Genomic DNA, 19017 nt, shown 5'->3' on the forward strand with positions numbered 1-19017 from the left:
CTTCTGAATGCCCTAGGAGACCATGTCAACTCACAGTGTCTTGAAGGGTTAGCAACATCCCTTGCCATCCACTCCAGCCCTGGTCACCTCCAGACCTCAGGACAGAAGACACCTGAGGGCAGTGAGTTTCTATAGGCAACACAACAACTGTGACAAGGAGGAAGCCTTGTTTCTCTGCACTCATTCTTGGTTTCGTGAACCTTCCAGAGCAGCTAAAGGCAAGGGTTCAGGTTTCATGGAGTCAAGGAAAAGAGGGAGAAAGAAAGAGGGAAAATGAACAGACAGGATGGAGGATGGACATACGAAAATTATTTTTTAAGGAAGTAATATTTTTCACTGCCTAGGCAAATGACTTCTGTGAAATTCTTATATGAAAAGTAATACACTGTTTTGTTTTTACTTAGTTATCACTATCATTAGGTTTCGATGCAAGTGGAAATTTACAATAAAATGAAAACAAATAGCATCAAGGATGATATACAATTCTGTGATAATGTGATTTGTAATTCAGGCAATGCCCTGCTTGAGACTCATATCCTGATTTCCCACTCCAGTTGCTGCAGAAGCAAAAAATGCAGAGATGAAGAAAAATTAATTAAGTATCACTAGGCTTAATGATTAAGACCATTACAAGAATATAAATAATGAATTTATAATGTATTACAATACAAATAAACAGTATTTTTAGTATAAAAGCTGCATTTGCACGAAGAAGCTATTTAGTAACAAATATGATTAAAATACATCAGAAACATGTTAAAGTTGTATGAGTCACATATGTCACAGTTCACATGAAACTTCACTGAAAATAAGCCATCTGAAGGCCACATGTCCTGGTATGAAACTATCAAAGGCCTTTCAACCAAACCTCCTGGTTCAGGAAAGATGCTCAAAAAACTGCCCCATCTGGGTTCATCAGACTTGATGACTCCGTTTGGTTTTCAAAACAAGCTATAAGGGATCAGAACGTAGGACTGAGGTACACAGATACTAAACAAGAAGGAACTTTTCTATTAGCGCAAAAGATTTACATGAATACTTCCCAAGATATTATATTGAAAGAATGGGTCAACCACACATTTAGAATACTGGCAGAAATAACACTTTAACACTGAGATGAAGGATATATCGAAACTACTGAGACACATTAGCAAAAGCACCAATCTTCCCCTTCTTTCTCTCACTTCATGCCACTTTAAGGTTTTATGCTAAAAGCTCAGGTACATCCTATCATTTCTACCCTTTTTTGGACTCTTTAATGTTTCCCATTCTGTAAAAAAGGCTCCACTCTTAAAGGACTTGGTAATAAAGAGTCACATGCCAAGTACTTGCCTTAAAAGACACTTTTATCATCTACCCAAATTACACATACCCAAATCCTGGAGAAACACCATAGCTATCAACAAGGATATGGGCCATAAGAGAGTCAAAATTTGGCTTTCTCCACCGTCAACATCAACCTGACCAAAGCTTGTTTGCTTTTTGTCACATTAGTAATTTTGCATTTCTTTTTGTAGTCAGAGAGGCCTGTGGCTAACAGGGATTGTGTTCCCAAGATCAGGCTGGGGGTGCATGCCCATGTGGTGCCAGGCCCTGTGAGCTGAATGATCAGGGCCTTGCCCCATTCATGCTTACATTTCAAAGGGAAAGAAGGAAGTGGGATTGCCTATATGTTGCTTCAGCATGAGATCTCTAAGCAAGTTGGGGTGGTCTGGCAAGAGATGAATAATAAAAGAAAGAAACTAAGGAAAATGTACCTAGAAGTTTCAGATTTTCCCTCTAATCAGTGAACAGGCACCCCATTCCCACTACTCACACATAAAGCACTGCACCCCCATTCCCAAATGAGCAGTTTTATTTACCTAATTTTGATATATATATAATACTATTCTGTAACTAAATAACTGATATTGTAATATAGGGAGGCATGACTTTTATTTTTTCAATCAAAATCATGTTTCCATGCACTTGACTTCTGTATTAAATATATTATCTAAAGGAAAAGTCTATCAATCCTATTGAAATGTTAAACTAATTTTTAATTATTTTGGGTTTTTTTCCTTTAATTTTATATTCAGTAAGTATTGAAAATGAACCTAAAGGCCAGAAGTGGAAAGAAATTAAATTAAATGTATACATCTTTCATCTGAATATTAAAAAAAAACAAAAACAAAACAGGAAAAATGGTCGCTGTAGCCAGATACAACTTTTAATGGATCTGGTTCTTCAAACTGTTTTATTCCTCTTCCTCCAATTTTTTTAAGTATTGCTGAGAAAGAAAATACAAGTATTGCTGAGAAAGAAAATACATGTCTCATTATATAATCAGATACTATTTGGAGTCCAACTGGGAATTGGCCTTACATTTATAAAAAGCCAAAGTAGACTTTACTTCTTCATTCCTTCCCCTTTAGTGAAATACTCCACTTAAAAAAAAAAAAAATTTCAACATTGCAGGGGAGGAGGTATTGTACAGAAAAGCCAAACTTCTTTTTCCATACCCTTGAACTTGAACTCAATGATCTTTGAAAACTTTGTTTCAGCTGATTAGAAAAGAAAGAAAATCCAGTGACAGGAGGGCAGATCCAGCTCAGCTCTGATCCAGAAAGGCTTCCTGGTATCAGGGAGATGCAGCTGCCTCCCTCAGAACCATGGTGCTTTGGGTGATGAGGTATCAGAGCCCCAGGTGGTGGGAGGGGCAAGAAATGAGCACAAGTCAATGTTTTCCCAGTCTGTCAGTTCTGTGATAGCCTCAAACTTGAGGTCGTGTTGCTGTCTGAAGAAAAAAAATATTGGCAACTCTTAATGAATGTCACTGCACTGGGGGATGAGACTGTCAGGTCACTGAGTTGGGAAGATGAAAAACAACCAACTCTAAAAACTGGATTCCGTCAGAATAAAAACTCCCTTTGTATGAGGCTTGCAACAGATTCTTTCAGCCACACCAGGGTAGAGTTTCAGAACCTCTCCTTCCTCCAGTGAGCCCGAGTTCAAAGTTAGTACAACGTAAGGGTTATTGAAACAGCCAGATAGGCATATACTGCGTTTTTCTTTTTAAAGATGACAGAAGCTTTTTGAATTTCATAAACCTGTACTACTTATTATTCTGTCTGGACCCAAAGGGGTGTAGGATCAACTTTAGACATCTTTCATAAGCTTGGAATCTAATATTATGAATTTATTCTAAGACGCAAATCAGGTAGATGGATGGATTTTTTAAAAGACATTGGGCCCCTGGGTACTTTTAGCAGATTGAGTATTGAGAGATTTACAGGGATAAAATTCTTTACAAGATTAAGGAAGAAGGAAACGAAACCAAATCTTTCATTTCCAGATATACACTTTCATTAATTCTTTCACCAAAAGCACATCACTGAAGGAAAACCAGAAATGGTTTTTCAGTTATTATTAAAGTGGTTCAAGAGCCAGGGAACCCCTTGAGATAGAAACAAAACAACACAGTATTCAAGTTTTCTTCATAAGACTACCTTGTACTGGCAAGACTTAGGAGACTTCTGGCTTCAAAAAGAATATTGCTAAAGGAACTTTTTGAAAAAAAAAATGACATTTTGGCTAAAAACAACAAGAAAAATCTCTCTTGTAAAACCCCTACTTCCTTTTGAATCTCCAAAGGTTACAACATTTGAGATGCTTGGCAGTCATGGCTTCATGGGCTGTGCTTCTTGATTATCTAAACCCTTAAGGTGGAATAAACGCAGCTGATGTCAAGTAGACTGCTGTCTGAGTCCTCTCACTGAGGATGATTGTGAAGAGTGTGAGGGGCCTGCAGGCCCATGGTGGGAAAGTTGGAAATGCTAAAGGTAAGAAATAAAACATAAGAAGGGAGATTTAGAGAGTAAGGAAGATTTCCAAGCTCTTTTCTACAATAATATCCAAGGCCCTCTCAAGTTCTATCTCTAAAAAGTACACTTGTACTATGGTACCTGACGTTTCTTACAGTTTGACAAAAATAAATATTCAATACAAGAAGAGGAAGCAAGTTATCAGCTACACCCTGAGGACGTTCATTCGCCCTGCTTTCATGTTAGGGGCCTGCAGCCCTGTCTACCGCCCATGAACAGTGCTCATGATGGCTGGGGACTGCTTCCTCTGGTCAAAACTCTGGAGCCCCAAGGAAATGAATTTGTTCTCATCACAGGTCCCAAACAGATCCTAACAGCATGTTTGTTTTTCTGTACCCTGACTGTCATGCCTGAAAGATTCTCCTTAACATATATGAGACTTAATGCCGTGAGACTACATGGGCTAGAGATCATTTTTTAAGAGAAGCTTACTCATTCAAGAAAAAATAAGGATTTGGTTTAAACTGCAGACCAGAAGGAAGCAGACATATTCTTTTGGTCTGTATCCTTGGAAACACTGTCATCAGGCTGACGGTCCCTTGTCGGCATGCTGACTTCTGCGCTGTCTCACTGTGTCTTCCGCTGCCTCTGTGCCAGCTGGACAGGGCTGCTCTGGGGCATTCTCTTCAGTCCCAGCAGGTCCTTCATCCTCCTGGGCCTCCCTCAGGGGCCCCTGGTCCCGGGCATCACTCCTCTTCTCGTCCATGCCAGCAGCCGGGCTGTCCTCCTCGTCCTCCTCTGCTTCTTCCTCATAACCAAGGTCTTCTTTCTCTTCTTCATCATCTCCAAGGCTGTCCTTGTTTTCTTCTTCATTTGAATCATCCTTTTCTTCCTCTGCATCCTGCAACTGTTCAGTTGTATGAGCCTCCTCTGACCTAAGATTCTGCTCTGTGGAGGGAAGAGAGGGGAACATCCTCTGAATAAACAATGGGCATTCACAAATACTGTATGTTTTCACTAGTATGTGGAATCTAAAAAAATAAAACGAATATAACTAAACAGAAACAGACTCATACAGAGAACAAACCAGTGGTTACCAACAGGGAGGGGCAAGACAGGGGAAGGGGGTAAGAGGTACAAGCTACTAGGTACAAAATCAGTAAGACACAGGATGTAATGTACAGCATAGGGATATAAGCAATTTTTTTTTTTTTTTTTCCAGTACGCGGGCCTCTCACGGTTGTGGCCTCTCCCGTTGCGGAGCACAGGCTCCGGACGCGCAGGCTCAGCGGCCATGGCTCACGGGCCCAGCCACTCCGCGGCATGTGGGATCTTCCCGGACTGGGGCACGAACCCGTGTCTCCTGCATCGGCAGGCAGACTCTCAACCACTGCACCACCAGGGAAGCCCCAGCAATATTTTATAATAACTTAAAATGGAGTATAATCTATAAATATATCAAATCTCTCTGTTGTACACCTGAAACTAATATAACATTGCACATCAACTATACTTCAATTAAAGAAAGGTCATTCAGCAATTGAGTACATTTAGCTGTGAAATGAAACAATGGGGCATATGACAGTCTTCTCCATCTTGGAACTATGTTATCACACAGGACAGATCTCTGGATGGCATCCTGGCCCCACCCATGGCCTCTGCAGCACCTCTCTCTGGAGATTTCACTAACCATGTTGACTTTGGCAGAGCCCAGGGGCATGGAGGGCAAAGGTTTCTTTGTGCTCTGTATTTTAAACTGTGTAGAATGTTCAGTGACCCACTCACTGGTCATGGTGATTGGTTCAGAACTGTGACTTAAGCCAAGCCAATCAGAGTTTTGGCCAGGAGTTTTTGGCCAGAGTCAGGAGCGAAAGCTTTCTCTCTTTCTACAGGGACTGCTAAGCTGATAAAATGTGAGTTGGGGCTGTTGAAAGCTACTGAATCAGCTTCATGAAGTAGAAACTATCATCCCTTGGGCTGTGCATGAAGCCAGAACATCCCTGGATTTTTCAGTTTTGTGAACTAATAAATTTTTCTTTTTTCCCCTAAGTTGTTTTAAAATGGGATTCTGTTACTTTTAAGAATTCAAAGGAACATATTTTATAATTATATATGGAAGTTTCAAAGCCTTAAAAACGTCAAGAACTAAAAAGAAATATAAGCTTATTTACTTGAACTCCCACATAAAATTCAACAATTATGAAATCTCATAAGAGTCTTCATGGGGACTTCCCTGGCAGTCCAGTAGTTAAGACTCTGCGCTTCCGCTCCAGGGGACATGGGTTCAATCTCTGGTCGTGGAACTAAGAACCCACATGCCTCACTGCACAGCCAGCCAAAAAATAAAAAAGAGTCTTCATGCAAACAATAGGAATAAAAGCATGGAAATCCAGGGGTATTTGGTCCCAGGAACAGTGTGAAATAGTGAAAGGATTTGAGGAGATGGCTTTTAAAGGACTCAGGACAGTTACTGGCACACAGTAGACACTCAGTAAGTGTCAGTTCCCCTCCCTCCCTGCTCATTCCAGTTTCAATGAAGGAAAAGATGTCAACTGATTAATGAAGGGCAAACAATTCAAGGGAAAAAGCAATTGCCAAAATGAAATGTTCCTTAATTTAAGAGAGGAGAAAAAAAGCATTTTTGCTCAAATCTATCTAGAGAACATATTTCAAAGGAATTTGGTAATGGTGATGGTTTGGTCACCTAGCAAATCAGGGGAAAAATCAACTATCTATATGAGCATGAAAGGGCACACCACAGAATTCCAAAAATACTCTATCTCATGAATCTGTCATACTTACCAGAACCTTCAGATAAATGCCTTGGAATTGGCAGATAGAAACATTCTGATATGACCACCAAGACCTGGAGGGAAAAAAGTGATTTCACAGTGAGTGGATAGGACATTTGTTACCAAACAACCTCAAAGTTAGGTCCTGCTTCTATAACCAGACATTCATAGACAAATATCAATACACAGCATTGGTCAAAAGTCCTCAAAAAAAGACAAGGGTATAATTAAGAATTTTCTATTTTTCAAATGTGATATAACATAGGAAAACACTATTAACTGTAGAACAGGGGTCACAAAGTCAAATGTATACACACAGACCACTAAAAATAGATGAATCAAGCAAGTGTAAGAAAACAGACACTATCAGCCAAGTCTAAAGTGATCTTTAAAAAAGAAAACATATTCTGACAAATAAAAGTAGTCTGTACATGGGTTGTCTCTCACCAGTGGGTAACCCTGATTGTGTGGAAGAATACTTCAGGGTGTAGAATTCTTAAGAGTCCTATAAGAAATTACTACAGGGACAAACTGTGAGAAAACACTTCAGTGATGTGAACTAAATCCTATTTTAAACAGTGATTGACTGGCTTCACACCTCTGACCTTGAATGCAGCATTGAGTCACTTGCTACTTACTATAAACATGCTGTTTCCCTTGATAAACCACAAGCTCCTAAGAGGCAGGTTCATTCTAGTCCATGTTCCAGGCCTGGATGGTGTGGGCCGTGGTGATGAAACTGACAGGACGACGTGTGAATCGGGGCCAAGTCAGCGGGAGCCCCTCGCTCTCTACGCCCTCCCCATGTCCTCCCCTACACAGTGCACAACACAGAGAAGTCAGCACAGGAGGAAGCTGCCCACTGAGAAGGGCTTCACAGTTCCTCTTTTACCTAGCTAACTCCTGGAGCTCACCTACACTTTGAACGACTGCCCAGTCTTTAAAATAGGAATAGTACTTCATAAATATGTTTTTAAGGGGCTCTAAAATTTTAAAAACCCAAAGTCATTGTCCTTTTGATTCAATTTTATAAACAGCAAGTGAGAACCTCACTTTATTACCATCTGTATATTCATTTATTACTTTACTTAATATTTGCCTCATTAGGTTCAAGATATCATGTTAACTTCTGAGGGGAAGGGTTCAAAAAGAGAAAAAAATGGCAGTTTAATTAAGAAGCAGTATGGAACAGGGGTCTCATAAAAAATGAAGAAAGCTCTTTGATAGATACTTAAGAGATACAGAGATTACAACCAGTTATGGGGGTGGGGAAGACTCTAGAATGACCACTTGAAAGGTGGCATTTAGGGTCCTGGGCACGGTCAGAAGCGGAAGGGCAGCAGCAGCTATCTGGCTCTTGTAAGCGACACCAAACTGGACCACAGGGGCTCCTGGATCCAGAGAAAGGCCTAAATGCCAGGCTGAGGAGACCCATGTGCTGGGCAGTGTTCCTCCTTGGGAAGGAACAAGCTCCAAGCCATCAAATTGATTTGAACAGCAAAGAGGAAAACATTTCCATCTGAAAAGACTGAGGTTGAAAACCTATTTCTAATATGACAGTCACTTGCTTATAGTAGCTATTCACTGGACATAATGTTCTTTGTGACTTTTTTTTTTCCTTTTGGGTTTCTTAATACCAACTGGAGGGGAAATTTTTGGTCCTGACACATTGCAAGGGAAAGAAGAAACACCTGCCAGTGACAAATAATTGGCATTTACAACAAAGCCTGGGAGGGAGTAAGTCCCACCTGAGAGATACCTGGGCCATCTAGAACGCTAGGTAAGGGGGCCTAGCAAAGACTTACGGGACACCAGCCTCAACCCTGTCAGTTGTGTGACCCTGGGCAAGTCACTTAACTGTTCGCTCACTTGCACTTTCTCTTGAAAGGACAAGCTTGGGACTAGTCTATCACTAAGGGCTGTTTTATGTCTCTAAGACTATATAATTCCATTATAGTGTCTTCCTTCCCAGAAATTGGGAGGAAAACCCTCTCATTCTATCAGTTCAGGATCTATTTTCCAGTCTCAAAAACCACTCCCTTGGGATGAGTCACTTTCTGAGCCACTAAGAATGGTACTGTTTAAAAACAGGGTCTATATAGGATTGGTGTCCTCATCTTCATCTTCCCTTCCATGGTTAGATTTTCAGGTTTCAGCTTAGCAGACAGCCAGGCATCTAAAAGAGGAGAGTAGACGGATTTGCCATCTTTCACAGGAAAGATGAAACTTTCTTCCACTAGGAACGGGTCAGCAGCATGTAGAAAAATAGTCCACCCAACCTGCAAAATCCAGACAGTGTCTATACATACCACCCGAAATGGAGACCAGATAACAGAGGCAAAAGATTGCTACCTGTGTTTTCCATTGCTTTTCTGCCTGTCTACAGATTTGCTATCTTCCACCTTTCAAAGCAGAGTTGCTGATGTCAGAAAATGATGCAGCCTGAGTGATTTGATACACAGACTATGCACTTAAGGATCTTTCCCATATTGGTTTAAAATGCAAAATATATACTTGATTTCTAAAACTGAGCTCTTTGTTTACATGTGAAAAATAACATTTAGTAAAATATTTCAACCACTAGGCTCAATCAAGACAGCAAGCAAAAATCAAACTAGCAGCCTTGTTTTGACTTCCCATCTTTTAAAATTAAGGAAAAATAGGAAATGTAATAGTCAGGCTTATGGGAAACAATGACTTGATCCGGAAATCACTTCTTATGGAAAACATCCTGCCCTTTCTGGCCACTGCAAAAGTTAAACTCCATAAAGACTCATAGAGGGAAGGAGACCCTCCAAGGTCACCAAGACCAAGTTTCACAAAACTGCACACTAGGCCTTGCTTTCAGCCCCCAGTTAATGGCAAAGGTGACACAGAGCAATGAACTGATCACCTGCAGACCTCATTGAAGGCAAAAATTCTAGCTGTTGTGTTTCTTTTAACATGTTACAGTTGTAGAAAAGGCATTTTGAGCAGAGACATGTGTTTGCTATTTTATGGAAATGTATTAACAGAAAATGTATGAGTCTATTACTGCTTTGAAATTATTATTTCCTTAAATAACATTCTCTTCCCAACTTCTTATGAAGGAACAGTAATCTCTATCACTTAGTCACTTGAATAGTCTAGAATCAACTCTCTTCTTTCTTCACGTCAAGTCTCTAATAACCTTCCTACACTGATTATTTGACTCTAAGTTTCCAAATAACTTAGGGCTTAGGCAGGCCTGACTTCTTGGACTTACGGTCAACCTCAAAAGTAAAATTCTAAAACTCTTTATGTGAGAAGATTTTTCAGTGATCTTCCAATAGACCCACACTCAAACTACATTCCCCATAATTCCATCTCAGAATCACCCAGGATCTCATACTGTTCCCCCTACAGAAGCCTCACACTGATGCAGCTCCAGAGTAGACGGTAGATGGGCGAAGCACATTTATATCCAAAGTCAAAGTTATATCCAAAGTCAAATCATTTTAGGCCAGAGCATTAGGGAAATGTTAGTTAGCAGTAAGATTAATGCAGCAGAATGGAACATACCTAGGACCTAATGAATGACATATCTAAGTTCTATCCCCACCCATGAAGTTAACATCAGCAATCAAATGACAAATATAAACCATAATACGAAGTAAGCATGTTCATGGCAAAATAAAATCGAGCTTCCTTGGCTCCTTGGAATATGACTTTGTAGTACCAAGTTGTGACTTGCTATAAAGGCGACTGCTAACATTTTAAGTTTATTTTTTAAAAGACCTTGCAAAAGAGCTGAAATACATTACAAAATGTAAGGATAGACTTTAAGACAATCTTACCTAAAGGGCTGTCCTTTTCATACAAATTTTTAGTGATCATCAATTATTCCTATCATACAGTGTTTAAGGGCTATGTGATTAGTATATAGTATAGTAACTTTTACGAACTTCTTAGACTTTAAAGCCCAAACTGATCAAGTGTAGGTAAACAGAAAGATTTCAAAAATATATACAACCAAGAGTAAAACACGCCCAAACATTTATAGTTGCCTATATAGTTAAGTAAATAAATGTATTACTCCAAAACTTACCTAAAACTCTAGGGAGAAAATACACACATACCTAATGGATAGTAATTTTCATATCCAAAGAAGACATAGTGATGTGGTTTGCATCTTATTTTTTCACATAATAATGACTGTGTTTTTTATCCACATTATCTTACACACTCCACCTGGGGAAAACTGCAGTGTATGTATAAGCAGCTGGTGAGTTTAGAGGTTCAATCTGAGTATACGAACAGGAAAGATCATCTTGTTCACCCAAGAAACAAAGTCACAGCTTTGGCCTTATCATCACAATGTTCTAATCAAGTAGGCAATTTGTGAATTCACAGCTGACTCAGTTGTCTTGGAAACTGACTATGAATTCAAGTAAGTCTCTATTTCTTTCTTCATTACTGCCTGTATTTTGGGCAGCACATGACTTCAGAATATTTAAGGGAGAGGAGTAGGCAATAATAATTTAATGAATTTTCCAGTATTTCTCAAATTTCCATTGAAAGCAGTATCAAACAAGCAAATATTATTTAACTGCTTAGATTACACACAAAATGATGTTTGTTTAAGAGCTTTTTCTTTCTTGGCTGCTTTCCAGTTTTGCATGAAACCAACTGGCTTTAAAGACAAGAAAAAAGATTGGCATTATCTCTTACCAGACCCATGAAAAGGCCAAAAATCAAGGTGGCTATGATGAAAAAGACATAAGAACACCAAGCAGGAACTCCAAGGGTCACTGTGAAATAGTTGTGAAGATGCTGTAATCAGAAGAAAAAAGTAAAAAAAATATATTTATAATGAGGACTAAGAATGTTTGAATCTCCCTCTTTACCTATAACTCAAGTCTGCAAATTGTTTCTACTTATATGAGCCCCCACAAAGGTGGTCCAGCAGTTTATGCATCTATATGATTCTTCAAAAACAAGTCAAATTTTACAACATTGGGAATCTGAGAGTAATAATCAAGGTCATATCTAGTAAGAGTTATACTTCCTTGAAGTTCATGATCAAATAGAACTCTGGTAGAATTGGTTATCTAGTCCCTTCTTCCATCCTGAGATTTTCTTGGTCACTCTGCCCTAATAATTTATAATCTTAATTTTTACTCATAATATGGCATCCATAAAAAATTAAACTTCTTCGGCCTTTACCAATTTTTAAGTAGAACTAAATTACTACTTACGGAACATCAACCATTTAAAATGTCTCCGTGCTTCCTTTTCTAATCAGATTCTTATTGCTCTACCCTCACTCATCCTTAATAACTTTCCTAATCACCATAAAACCTGAATGTAATAATAGAAGAAATTTTCCAGTTAATTCATTATGAACAAATAAGATTTAATCAGTCTTCGAATAGAGTGCACATCCCTTCTTGTTTACTGTCCCCTGGGACTCTATTTGATGCCAAACACTAAAAAATAAGTGAGGAGATACAATCTTAGCTAGAAATTATTTACATGCTAAATCATACAGGAATTACAGATATGAGCCTGCTAGTCTGGAGTCAAAGCACATTTATATATGGACTTGCAAGAGCCATGCTGCCTCATGATGGCTTTGTGATAATCTATTTTAGGCTCTTACCGCTTTAAAAACATTCACTAAAAAAACAATAGTTTTATGATTTTGTTATGTCTATAGTTTTATCTATAAAATTACTGGGCACAGGATGAAATGGCTCCAAGCTAAATGCCACCAGCAAGCAGATATAATGACTGAATGACTTGCCTAGAACTGATAAGGTTGATGAAAATGAGGCCAAGATTCTATTTTAATATTTCTCAAAACCTAAGTTACTCGACTATCTCCCATTGGTTTCTCAGTTTATAACTGTCAATACAATTAAATAATATATTTTATTCCGGCTTAATTCAGAATAATAAACAAAAAAGCTTGTTAACTGATCTAGAATAATCTGAGATCTCTCCAATTTTTTACTCAGCAGTAGAGATATATCTAAAGACTCATCAAGTTTTTAAATACACATAATCAGTGTTCAATAAATATTTATTGAATAAGGAAAAGATACTAGCAAATCCTTAAACTATTCATAAGAAATGCAAACAACTCTTGATTTGAAAAACTGTCATCTGTCCTCTGCTGATGGCACTGGTCATCACTCTGTCTTCAGCCAGGGCAATTATTTATTAAGAATAAATAAGGGGACACAGATTCGTGCCCCGGTCCGGGAAGATCCCACATGCCGCGGAGCGGCTAGGCCCGTGAGCCATGGCCGCTGAGCCTGCGCGTCCGGAGCCTGTGCTCCGCAATGGGAGAGGCCACAACAGTGCAAGGCCCGCGTACAGCAAAAACAAACAAACAAAAAAGAAGAATCTAGTATTCTGCAGACCAAGTAGGCAAAAGAGGTGTTTGGGATACAAAAGGTTGTTTCATTCAAATTCCGTTCAATGGAAGTTTTAAGATGCACTGCAGAGTTCTCTACTTTAGGAAATTTTGTATATTGAACAGTTTATTTATGCCTTTTCTTGATTATTCAATATCATCATCAAGATTAAACTGTGAAATGTGCCAAAGAATTAGAAGACATGGAAAGCCAGTATTCCTTTGTGCTGACCCATGGATGTATGAATTCTGGAATTTGCTTTATAAGTAATATCTGCCCATATAGTTGGAATGAATAACAGCATCCAGTTGTAAGTCCTTCTGGACAGTGTCTTGTGCCCTTTTGCAAAATAAATGATTTAAGAAACCCTCAAGAAATTTTCTAAGTTATTTTCTAGGATTCAGTAAATTGTGTGCCTTTGAATCACTGCATTCTGAGTCAGTCTTAGTGCTTTCAAAAACATCCTCTTATTATAATAGGTTCCACTTCAATTTTCTTGTATCAACTCACTCTTTAAAGGATTTATTTGAGCTTCTTAGAGAAACTCTGCCATCTTGTGGTCTTTTTAGGTGATTATTACTAAAGCCTCATTAATCAAGTTGTGCTCTCACAACTGCAGCCACAAATCTTTACCTGTTTCCTTTGTCTGAGTCCACGATGGTTTCAGAGTACCTTTAAGAGTATTAGGGTTCCTGGTACTAGGCACTTGAAGTTTTGCTGTATATATGTTTCCAAGTAATAACTGATTAAAACTGATCTAGTTCAATTTTAGATTTCTGTGTTTCCTTTCGTTGCCAGGTAAAGTAACAGTTTTCACTTGTGGAAAATACTGACCTAGTTCAATATTATATATGCTCATTACAAGGAAGCATCCTGTTGTTTACTTATGCACGAAAATGTCGCCTGCTGAGCCCAATACCTTATACTTTTGCAATAGGTGACTGAATTAGAGCTAATTTTTGGCTATGTACATTTTGGCTACATACATTTGAATGAGAGAACTAAATGCAGAACAAATGAGAAGAATATTCCAACCAGTGGTCAGATGGATTTAAGGAATGGAGCCAGGCCAAGGCGTCCAGGGGTCAGAGGTGGAGCCTCCCCTCCACAGGGAGGCCAGCAAGCCCTCTGGGATCTGAACTACTGCAGGTCAGGTTAAATCCCGCCCAAGGGCACCACTCATCCAGCCCAGCGTCCCAGAGTCTCATTCAGAGCTGGGCTGGCCCCAAAGGACAGAGAGCCTTTTGAATTTAAATCCCATCTGCATCACAGGATATACCCTGAGGAGTTTGGGGATGATCCTTAAACCCCTTTCAGACACAGATTAGAATCCTCAAAATATCCTCCCTGTGTGGGAGTAGCTCAGAAAGCCTTCTCCAGTGATCACCAAGGGCTCACTTCCCCTTCTATGTTCTACCCTCTCAACACCTCCAACAAGACACAAATCTGCAGCCTCTTGTAGGCTCGAGGGTAGGTGACTTGTGGATGGCCACCATCTCACTGTAATATGGTTCCAGATATTTTTACAAACAACAAAAAATCCAAAAACACTAAGAGAAGAGACACCACCATCTAAAACACAGGGGGATGTTTTAGAGTTTTAAAATTCACTCTGGTTATTCTCCAGTCTAAACATTCATGGCCTTTAATTCTCATCATGAGATACTGATAAAGCATTAAATCTTCTCCATCACACAGCATGTCCAATAAGGTGTAGCACATCTTATTGTAACTAAAATTTGCCATATGCCTGCATCTTTTCGTAACAACAGTAACACTGAGGAGAGGTATTAACTTACATCCTGTATTAGCTCAGTAAGCAGCACAAATTCAACAAATAAAGTAATGCTTAAATACATTCAAATGCTAAACCTAGTTAACAAAAGTACACATTGTACAACTGTCATAAAACCCTATTTCAATCCTATCAACCGTGGTTAAAAAATAAGTGAAAAAAGATAAAGTATTCTTTGTTGTCTAATCAGCGGAAAAACTAAAATAATGATGACAACAATGATTAATGAATAAAAGTAACAAAAAACAGTTTTCAAGTACATGATAGGCACTAGGTTCTATGCTAAGCACAGAACAACTGTCTATGGCAGGGAAAACAAATGGGTTGGGAAACATACAGCGGGTGGACTAGCAACGCATCCATGGGACACTGTTGCTGAGAAAAGACTGACTCCTATCTGTCTATGCATCCACAAAAATCTCAGTATGGTTAAGAGACTGTGGATTGGCATCAATAATCTTGCCTCACTGGCATTAGCCCCTCTGCGTCTTTCTTTCTTCCCTATTTTCACCTTCTTCCTCAGAGTCTTTACACTCTTTTAGTTCCAGGGCTGTGTTTCTTCTGTTCACTGTTAATACAGTTGCACTACAGTTTTATATTATCTAGACTTGAGTTAAAAACAGATTATGTTCCCCACAATTACATACTCAACATTGATGTGAGGATCTTGGGCACGGGAGAAGAACCAGCTAAATAAGCTAACTGAGCAGCCAGGTGGTCAGCTAGGAGAACGGGCTTAAGTATCAGTAGTTCTGTAAGGACAACAAGGCAAACTATAGCTAGAGGTTGCAGTGGGAATCAGAGACTGATGCATAGCCAAGGACTGGGTCACACCAGGCCAGAGATCATACCCTCTGAATAAGAGGACAAGGGCTGAATTCTGAAACCACAAGTGGTGAGAGCCCTTCCCAGAGATTTGATGAAAGGCTGGGGACTTGTTTCTAAGAATAAAAGAAATTACAAAGGTTTGTCAAGAGGCTTGAGGAAACCAGATGCTGATACAGAGAGTAATACATTTCTATTATAGATATTTAAGGTAATGTGTACACATATGAGGAGACTAAAATAACCTACAAACCTACCATCTATATTCTTTTAGTCATGTACATCCCCACCCCGCCCCCGACCACACACACACACACAATCTACAGTCAGGGCAAATATATTAGTGACCCCAATAAATATAAATGGACTAACTTTATCAGTGAAAAGAATTACTTCTTGCTATATGCTTTTTAAAAGATTCACTTAAAACATAACAACAAAAAGGTTGAAAGTAGAAAAAAATATCCCAGGTATACACTAACCAGAAAGAAAAAATATGGTATTAATATTAGACAAAATGACCTAATAGAATGTAAAATACAATTGCTGTGTGTCAAATTCTACAGTTCATCTTATAAAATTGTATTTTTTGTTCTTTTTAAAAATATCTGGAAAGTCTAAACATACGTATATATAAAATATATAAATATCATATATCCTTTACTTCTCAGTCCTAATAAGAACATCTTAATTGGTTATTCAGAGATGGATCATATTCTATTCTCCAAATGGCCTTTTCTCTGAAGTCCAATGCATCCACACAGAATCCATCCATGCTGCCCAAGGCTGTGCACTGTGCCTACAAAGATAAAACATCAACTCCTGGCCTTGGTGTGCTCCAAATGCCACACATTGTAATCATTTGCATGACATGATGAAAAACTGCAACTCCTTGTTTATCAGTCAAGCTATAAGCGGTCTGAGCAATCATTTATTTTCCCTGGTACTACCTTTGAAAATAAAACTACTCTTTAACAATGTGTGAAGGTCACAATCAGCTTCCATCTAAGCTCTTCTTAACCCTCAGAACAAATTCATCTCTTGACCTGCAGTTATAATAGATTCTGTGCTAAGATCTTGATGATGATTCCTCACACTTATTAAATTATCCTCTTGGATTACACATTATATGGCTATAAGGTTTTCAGATAGCTATCAGAATATATGACTCCATCAACCTTTAGTGTCAAAATACTGCAATAGGCTGAATCCCTTACTCTCAGTTCCTGGTTTGCAATTCATAATTCTCAACCTTTGAATAAACTTCTTGACAATATTACGAAAATATCAGAAGAAAACCATATGAAACTCAAACTATCTGAAAAGGGAAAAACGCTAGTTATTGTTTAATATGATATACAAATGTCAGAAAAGTCAGTTAACAAATCTTAACCAAAAAAAGACTGAATCTAAGTTACCAATTTGCTTTCTGTTTTAAAAATTAAACAAAAAAAACCTAAAGTAGGTATCTCACAAGGCAGGAAATATAATACAACTGAGAAACTAGGACACAAAAATTTGTTCTTAAATTTCCCTAAACATACAGTAAATGCATGAAAAACAGAGAGTCTTCATGAGCTCCCTGAATATTAAGTTCCAAATATGATGCATGAACTATAACCATAGCTTAGAAAAGACAAATATAGGGAGGGACTCACTTCTAAAGATCTTTTGAAATACTTTAAGGATATATATTTAATTTCACAGCTATTTTGTCAAATCTGGTAGGATTTATTAGTTCACCCTACATGTAAAGAGGAGCAAAAGCTTATGTGATACATTTAAGATTATGTAACAGTTCAACATTTTAACCTAAATAAGTTCTAAGCCACTGAAAGGACTCAGTGAAATGATACAATCACACATATCAGGGGCTCTCTTCCTTAAAGGGCCACATCATAAATATTTTAGGCTTGTGGGCCATATGATCTCCATCACAGCTACCCATCTCTACCACTGTAGTGTGAAAGCAGTTACAGAATACAAGTAATAAGTGCATGTGACTGTGTTCCAACAAAACTTTATTTACCAAAAAGGGTGGCCTGGCCCACACACAAGTTGGCTGATCCCTGACAAATATTTGATCTGTAGGGAGATTACAACAATGGGAAAATAATATGAAGAGAAACCACATAAGCCCTTTCAGCTTTGTTAAAAGGATTCATTACTGATCTAAGAAAATATGACTTTGACACAGTAGTTACAGGTCTCTGTCCAATTTATGTCCTTACAAGGACACAAAGACACATTTCCACTGTGACCCCATGTAAGAGTAGTTCTGTGACTTAAAAAGAAAACGGAAATTATGAAAACATTTATAAGTGTTTATTTTCCAATTATTTAGGAGCTACCGTTTCACTCTTAAAAAGAACCCTCTGCCAATATAATAATAAAGGGCATATTTACTCACCCATATCTTGCCAGAGATGCTAAAAAGACCAGCCATTCCAGACATCCTAAAAACATAAAGAGAAGGAGAACCACTGGTGATGTATGGTATTAAAAAACAAACAAACAAACACAAGATTCAAGTCACAAGGACTACTCCTCCACTTCTTGCAATACATTGTCCTCTCTCCTGGATTCATTTCCATCCTTATAGAGCTTAGACCCCATGGTCACCATCTGAACTACTCTGCTGTAAATACGGTCAAGTCCCTGATCCTTTCTCCCTGCATGGTGCATGCCTGGCGAAATCCCTAACCCTGAGCAGCTGAATGTCTCTGGGGAAAAATCACGATCTCCCCTCACAGTCACAAACCTCAGCGAGCACTCAATACGGCCCAGTCCCACTGTAATCTTTTAGGCTCTTACCTGAGATGAGAGCTCCTTTTCTCTCCCTTCAAACTTTACACACCCTCCCCTCCCCATCCACTCTCAGCTAACAAACACTCCTTGTCTGTCACTGTGAAACCAGAAGCCATTATGTGATCTCTCTTATCTTCCCAGCAGCAAATCTGAGCCTGGTGTACAACTGCATCCACCTTCTCCTATTGCAACAGAGAAAGGCTACCTGCCTGAGCACAGTCCAAACCCTCCACTCGTGCCTTGCACCCCATCCCTTCTGTCTTGCTAATGACTTGGTTTTTCCTGTCATCCCATTTCCTGCATCAGTAATTTCTTCCTCTCTGCTGGATCATTTTCATCTGCATGAAAACAGGTTCTACCCTCTCTCATCTTTTGAAAAGAGCATCACTGGACCTCAGACGGCCCTCCAGCTTAGCTTCACAAACTTCTCCAAAGAGAAGCCTACGCTTGCTGCTGCTTCTTCCTCACCGTATCTTTAACGCATTCAAATCTGGCTTCCATCACTACTGCACTATCACTCCTTGTCAAGGCCACAATGACATCGCACTGCTTCACTCAATGTCTCTATCTCAGACTTGATCTCTCTTAACCCCTTGGTAACATGGGACACGAGT

The 19017-nt window shown here is 38.9% G+C and overlaps 1 protein-coding gene across 1 annotated transcript in view; it reads right to left on the reverse strand.

Moving 5' to 3' along the window:
- Positions 1–374: 374 nt before the first annotated feature.
- Positions 375–19017, reverse strand: part of TMX4 (thioredoxin related transmembrane protein 4) — a 43307-nt gene continuing 24664 nt past the window's right edge. Inside the window, exons 5-8 of the mRNA XM_032604482.1 lie at positions 18006–18051; positions 11285–11386; positions 6606–6669; positions 375–4751 (exon numbers count right to left, since the gene is read on the reverse strand). Coding sequence (XP_032460373.1) covers positions 4387–4751; positions 6606–6669; positions 11285–11386; positions 18006–18051 — 577 coding nt within the window. The 3' untranslated portion in view covers positions 375–4386. The remainder of the gene's footprint in view (positions 4752–6605; positions 6670–11284; positions 11387–18005; positions 18052–19017) is intronic.

The sequence above is a fragment of the Phocoena sinus genome, chromosome 15, assembly GCF_008692025.1.
Source record: "Phocoena sinus isolate mPhoSin1 chromosome 15, mPhoSin1.pri, whole genome shotgun sequence".
NCBI classification, from domain to species: domain Eukaryota; kingdom Metazoa; phylum Chordata; class Mammalia; order Artiodactyla; family Phocoenidae; genus Phocoena; species Phocoena sinus.